The 7195-nt window shown below is 38.8% G+C and overlaps 1 protein-coding gene across 1 annotated transcript; it reads right to left on the bottom strand.

The window, feature by feature from the left end:
* Positions 1–435: 435 nt before the first annotated feature.
* Positions 436–5437, bottom strand: LOC146138642 (uncharacterized). The gene is made up of 3 exons (XM_083394032.1): positions 4620–5437; positions 2335–2472; positions 436–1901 (listed from the first exon to the last, which is right to left on the bottom strand). The coding sequence occupies exons 1-3, from the start codon at positions 4955–4957 to the stop codon at positions 1049–1051; spliced, it is 1329 nt and encodes a 442-aa protein (XP_083250158.1). The 5' UTR covers positions 4958–5437; the 3' UTR covers positions 436–1048.
* Positions 5438–7195: the final 1758 nt, after the last annotated feature.

Raw genomic sequence — 7195 nt, 5'->3', positions numbered from 1 at the left:
TTTAAGGTGATTAAAGATTTTTAGATTGTGACATGAGTCGTTTCAAAAATGAATTGTTTCAAACACAGCTATAAGCCTTAAAGTTCACAGTATTTCATATGCAGCCGAAATTTCACATGGCTGTTTGAAAATTGCGATTGTGTAAATGGTGCATGCGGGGTGTTGGGTGACGTCTATTGCTATGAGGGGCTATTATGGTTTAGTGTAGTCCCATGCATCTGCTTCAAAATTTATTAGGATTTTTGTGCTGCCTGGATAAAATACAAACATGATAAGCGTAATTAGTTTACTTATCACAAAAAAAATATTTTATCAACTTTAAAAAAAAATCCAATATTTTGGTTCTAGTATGACACAATATCAGTTAATGCACGACAGGCAAATAAACTGTATAAGATAAGTGCGCGGAGTCGGTTAAAAATAACCCGAGTTCGACTCCCGAGTCAGACTCCGACCAAATGTGCAATTTTTTCGAGTCCGACTCTACAGCCTGTATTTTACCCATTTTCATAACTTAGTTGGTGAATATACAGCAATATACTGATAGGGGTGTCATATAATTTATTACCAACATCTTTACAATTTACAGATTGCGACACTGTCATTTAGGAAATTTTGTACTGCGCATGCGCACGTCGGAATCGGGACTTGGGAAGTCTTACGTGGTCTTACTCGAGTCCCGACTTCCGACTACGACTCCATATCTCTGGTATAAGATAGCCTAGTTATTTTTCATTTAAAACCCAACCTTTTTATGGTAGGATTCTAATAGTATAGCTATATGACTATTTTTTTTTATACAGTAAAATAGACATTTCTATAGTAAAAGAAGTGTAGCAGTTTAAGTTTCACATGAGAAATGTTTTTTGTTCTACTTACAAAATAATTAAAATAACAAAATCTGAAGTTCACCTTTGTGTTCATATTCGAAAATAGATTAAAATTGGCAAAGCTCTAAATAAAAGGATTGGGATTTGGTGATAAGTAACGCTATAATATAATGCATATAGGCTATCTACTAAAAATGCCAAGTATCACACATCTCTAATCAAGACTGCCAATCTGTCCCTTTCGCCTCTCCAGCAATGTAGTTGAGCAAGATCTGATTCTTCATCAAGTTCACGCCGAGGCCGAAGTGCGTTCCGTCGAAGCTGTGCACGTGATGTGAGAGCTGTCTGAAGTCGAACAGCGGGATTTCGTGCTGGCGACAATATTCGCTCATTCTCGAGCAAAACGAAGCGACCGCGGCCTTGCTTTGCTTTTTATGATGAACAGTTGGCTTCATGAAAGAAGGATTTAGCGGATTAACGAAGAATATTCGCGGCCATCTTTTAGAGGCTGGCAGCCCACTGTCTTTGTAGAAATTCTCAATTGCTTCCACGGCTGGGTTTAAGTAGTTTCCGATTACCGTTTCCGCATCAAGCTGAAAATGAAATCCCACCCCAACCACAATTAGCGACCCGCGTTTGCCCAGAAGTTTCAAGACGTGGTTAATAAAGAGCCTACTGCGATCATTGTTATAGTAAACGAGCATATCGATCGTAAAGTTGGGTTTGGTTCCCCCGCAGAGCTTTTCTTGGTAAAGGAGTTTATCCGAACTTGTCACAACTCTTCTACACTCCAGCTGGCACAAAAGCTCGTTGGAAACACAAACTTGCTTTTGTTCCTCGGTCATTGATTTTCCCCACGCTCCCCGCACGGGGTCGCCCGTGAGCAGTACGGTGAGCGTCATAAACATGTTTCGCATCAGGGAATCCCCCACAAAGTAGATGTTGTCGTAGGGAGACTCCCGTATGACGTCACATGCTTGTGTGCTGCTGTAGTTGTTCCACTTGCATAGCGCGTCCTCGGTTTCCCATCGAGAAATCTCGGCGTGCTTGTACTTGGTCATATCGAGGCAGCTGTCAATATAATAATAAAGACATCTCCATTTATTTGCACAACTTGAACTTTTATTGAGATTGTTTGCTCTTTACAGTGAGCCGTGAATTAGGAGCTCAAAAATTCTACGGCTTTCCATGTTTGTTAAATATAGTGTAATGTTGGGCATTTGATTTTAAAATAAATAACTATTAATTATGACATCCATACTGGACATACACCAACATCGGTCATCCAACTGAGCTACCGAGCACAAGTTTTCGAAACGATCATACATCTGAATCACAATGTATAACTAACAAAATAGATAACTAACAAATTATATAAGGCTAAGCTCCCAGTTCTGCACGCTTTCCAGTACCAGTAAATTGTAAACTATTAATGTGCGCATTTTTGAATAACCTTGGCGCCTGCACAAAAAAACAATATATTATTGTGCGTGTGATTGCCTACCCTTCGCATTCACAAGTGTCGTTCGAAGGAAAACTGCACAGTCCGTCATTGGTATTACTGCAACAAGGTTTCTTTCCGTGTGGATCGCACCAACTTGCGAGAGATGGCACGACAGATGTAGCAATCGTCGGTTGAGCGCTACAAATTAAATCGAAGCAGTGTAAAAACCTACTTGGCTGCGTTGATAATTTAAACTAACTATACGTTACAAACATTGTTCATACATCATGATCTAGCCCAGCGGTTCCTAAACTGGATTCCGCGGACCGACCGGGGTGCGTGCAGCAGTTTCAGAGGGTCCGCAATGAGAATTGTCCTTAAGGTTTCAAACATTAAGCTTTAGCGAATGTTTTTAAACATTTGTCTATGTTCTAAACATTATCCGTCGTTTGAATCAGAAATCAGCTTCAGAAGGGCTGGATCTCAGTTGTTAACACTCATATATGTATGCATGCTTCATTGAATAATGATACGGTACTGTGGATCCCCTTAAATATGTAGTTGCTTGTACTAACAGATTGAGCACGGAAAAAGTTGTTACATCAGAAAGAATCGTAACTGCACCAGTGTACTACAAGAAACATGGGTCAACTGACCCTTGAATTTTCATAGGGCCGCGTAATATAAAAAGCATTGCAAATGGTCCAACAGGCAAAATTAAAAAAAAAGTTTGGCGACCGCTGATCTAGCCCTTCTGAAGTCCTGCCTATACGAACCACCAATTAGACTATTGTGTTCAGTGGGCCCAATATATTTAATTGGTAGACTATTTTCTGTAAGACTTGGAAACCCGGTGTTCTAATAATAAGCGCAATGTCAAAGGGATAAAATAACATTATGTTTTAATGCATGATCCAGTTACTGATAAGGGCGGTTTATTCATTGTCAAATGAGTTTGAGGAGACTAACAGGATGAGGTGTGCGACGGTGCTATGGAAGTTTTCCGGCCAGCTCCAATGAGCCAGCCTTGCTCAGGCGGTAGAGCGACTGTCTTTTAAGGCCGACGTCGTAAGTTCTGTCAGCACTGACAAGAGTTTCCTATGTCTTGCTTGCACGATAATCCTGGTTGGTCCGACAGATTTTAGTAAGTCTTTCTAAAGCTATCCTGCAAAAACAGGGCGTATAACAAAATTCACAAGGATTTATCGTTCACACTGGTTTTACAGCTTCAGAAATCTGCAGTTGATTGGCTTTAAACATAACGTTGAGAATATATTGGATATTGTGGTCGTTCACCCAGCACCAAACTTATACGCTTTGATTTGTGCACTGGAGTCATTAAAAAGCATTCAAATTCTGAAACAAAACATATGTACCGCAACAAACATCAACAATTCGTGATGCAAATCGACGTTTCTATCAACAGCGCTGAACGAAACGCTATACACAGGGGCGTATCCAGAAATTCAAAAAGGGGATTACGATTTTTCAACTTAGGGAACTCCCAGTTTTCCTTCTGACGTTAATGACGTCACAAAATAGTGACGGGTATGACGTTATAAAATAGTGATTGTAATGAAGTCATAAATAAATAAAAAAACTAATTAGAAACCGTTCATTACCGTCCAGCAAAGGCGAACTTTTAGACGCAAAGCGAAACCACTTCGTGTGCAATCGTTAACTTTAGGCGAGAAACTAAACAAAGACCGTGAAATATGTGTGATTGATTTTGGAAGATCCATGTACGGGACTACGCTAAATTACAAGCACTTCTTCCGCCACCTGCAATACCAAACGAAGATCGTTTTCCGGGTGTTATTATGCCACGATTAGCGCAACATATTTGTGCGCCAAGTCAGCTAAAATACAAAAAAAAACACGTCATGCAGACCTACACCAACATTGGATATTAGCGCAGACAGCGAACAGCTGCACCTAACTCGTTTTTAGCTAGAAAAAACTAAAACCGTTTTATTTATTGTTTTTAATTGTCAAACACACTTGCTGATCAGCCAACCCGAAAGAATAACGACAGAGAAAAAAAACCTGCGTTTACGGTCGACCAGACAAGAAACGATAAACGGCGTTTTGCGTTTGATTTTGGTTTCGCATTAGCTTGAGACGCATGACCTAATTACATTAAAAACATTGCCGATTAGGACGGTGAGTAAAACTCTTACAAAATCTAACAAAAAACGATAATATCACTAACGAAAAGGTGGCGGGGGTCCGGACACCCACCCCACTGGATTTTTCATTTCAAACTTACGCCGTTCGCGAAATCTACAAACTTCATAACGCGTTAATAGACACGTTATTCGTCATCTTTACTTTGGTATACTTACTGCAGATGACCACATTTCCCATCATTGCGCCACACCTGATCGATCATCAATCTTTTTCTCCGACATCTGCGAATGAAAGAGTCGAGGTAACTTTCATTGGCTCCCTTTTTTTCCGAATCCCTTTTCCACTGACCACGAGTCAGGTTTTGAAGAAGATTGTCGCAAGTCGCAGCTCGCGACCTTGACGCGTAGACGTGCCTGATTTCCGGCTCGTCAATTTTGGACTTTATACTGAGGCTGCCGAGTTTAGCAAGATGCGGCCATTTTTCATGCGAGCAAATCCATGCGATGTAAAGGCAGGCAAACAAAATTGACAAAAATAATTTAAAGTACTTCATTGTTTGTTTGTTTACATCTATTCGTTTATTCCCAGATCAGGTCTTTAGGGGCAGCATTCCGTAAAGAAAATATATAACGCAAACCAAATAAATTTGCACTTTAGAACAACCATCTAAATGTTTACTACATAGGGAAGACATGAGTTGAAAAAAAAACGGTACAATATAAATAGGTGATTAAAATCGCAACCTTGACAAAGCAAAACAGGTATACTTTTATTATAAGCTTTCCATTTTCTAAGAGCGTCGCACAATGCTTTCGTTTCATTTCTTAACCTAATCGGTGGAACAAAATAATTAAATTAAATGTTATGGCCTAAAATGTGCTTTAGAACTCAATGTTACAAACCAGTAACAATTATTAATGACCTAACAATGATATTTTGTACTTCTAATTTACTTTACCGTAAGACAAATAAAGGCTAGAGCAGTAAAATAGAAATGTAATGTTAAGACCGTGTAGAAGGCGAAGCCCAAACACATTTCTATGACTGAGAATAAGCGACAAAAAAGTCCGCAATAATAATGCCAATTACCTATAAATATAGGGCCTACAGCTTTCCGTCAAAATGGCAAATAGAAACATTAGTGTGTCATTTATAGCAAAGCATAGCTATGATAGCATGTTGACTATTAAGCTTCAGTATTATATACATCCGCCATTCCTAAATAAACCTAGAGAGTATTTTGCTTGAAAACTAAACCTTTTCACAAGCAAATGTCTACCGTTCAAAATTGACTCAACTCCCATAGACTTTATTACCATCTTACTAAGTTACGCAACAAATAGCTATAAGTGTCAAAAGCCTTACAGTATGCCGAACAATTACTGCTGCCTGAGGCAGTTAATCTTGTAAACATGATAATTGGAGAAGGAGTTCTAAATACGACACCTCGTTTTGTTTTAGCAGGATTTTCAGCGATGGCGATCATTATAACTTTACTAAATATTTATCTAGCACGAATAAACGTCGAAAGAGAAATGCGAGGGGCTGTTTTTCAGATTGTCCCGAGATTCAATGAGCTTAGTAGAAAAAAGCAAGTCTACTCGTCACACTAGATCTATGATGGTTGTAGCCGTCAATACATTTTGACATTATGCATTTCTGTTACTTAGGATTAGCTATTTCAGCTTGGCTACAATCAATTAAATTTCTTTACCTGTATTTTGTATATATCATATTATGTGCACTTGTTTTTTGCCTGTTTTGTCTTGCTTATTTTTGATAAATAAAAATCATTGAAATTCCTATGGCTGGGCGAAAGTCCAGAAAACTTTTCCAAGGGCGTCGCAAAGAAAAAAGTTTGAGAACACTGCATTAGGTCATAGTATTTTGCTTGGTAAAGTATTTGAACTATTTATGTCAATTCTAGTGCCGATATCCGATGACACAGTCAGTCTGTTCTCTCTTTTATCTGTTTCCGATACCACTCAATATCATTTCAGTGCTTCTTAAACTTTTTTAGTTTTGTTCACCCCTAGCATCTATCTCCAGATTTCATTCACCCTTGTATCATGATATGATAAAACTATCTCTTCTATATATAACAGCACAAAATGACTTAGATATTTTCGATTTTTGTTAAAATCAACTCAAGCTAGATTTTACCATTGAAAATCCACAATTTCTCGAGTCCAGAGATATAAAGCTACAAAAGCACAAAACACATTCACCAAATTTTTGTAGTTATACACTCGGTGCAAACCAACTTCACTATTGCAAAAAGTAAAAAATGCACCAAAAAACAACAGTTTAGTAGTCGGTTTACTCTCACCTGTTCACTGAACAGGTTGAACACCTTGAATATCCGCACTGCTCGCAAGCTATAGTCCATTTCCGACGGTTTACCCTTATTTACCCCTTTTGGTTGGTTCACCTCTGCCAATTTTTTATTCACCCTGGGTGAACCATTCACCTGATTAAGAAACACTTGGTTAGTTGACGGTTGGCTATACTTGTAAATGCGTTGTCGAAACATAGGTAGCCCTAACCCATATTCTTACACTTTCGGCAACGGCCAAGTCTTACTGGTTTGGGTGCATTACACTTGAACAGAAAATGATGTCTCGTTGCTAGCCAGGCCACTTATGGATGAAATCAAACAACTGGTACAATAGCCCTAGGCGTCGACAGTTTAAAACGAACGGATCTACTGTTTGTTCTGGGTCTCAAAAAAAGTCAATAAATTATTTACTAGCGACAGGAATTACGTGGTATAGGCATGTGCTCGACAAGT

Source organism: Ascidiella aspersa, chromosome 7 (genome assembly GCF_963924565.1).
Source record: "Ascidiella aspersa chromosome 7, kaAscAspe10.2, whole genome shotgun sequence".
Classification (NCBI taxonomy): Eukaryota; Metazoa; Chordata; class Ascidiacea; order Phlebobranchia; family Ascidiidae; genus Ascidiella; species Ascidiella aspersa.
Note: the sequence above shows the minus strand (reverse complement) of the source record. Positions and strands in the feature narration are given on the sequence as shown.

What these genes read in the sequence shown, in the direction of transcription:
- LOC146138642 (XM_083394032.1), bottom strand. Translation starts at nt 4,957, where the DNA reads ATGAAGTACTTTAAATTATTTTTGTCAATTTTGTTTGCCTGCCTTTAC. An exon ending in GGGAAATGTGGTCATCTGCA is followed by an intron (nt 2,473 to 4,619) that starts GTAAGTATACCA and finishes TTTAATTTGTAG; the next exon opens with CGCTCAACCGACGATTGCTA. An exon ending in GACACTTGTGAATGCGAAGG is followed by an intron (nt 1,902 to 2,334) that starts GTAGGCAATCAC and finishes TTATATTGACAG; the next exon opens with CTGCCTCGATATGACCAAGT.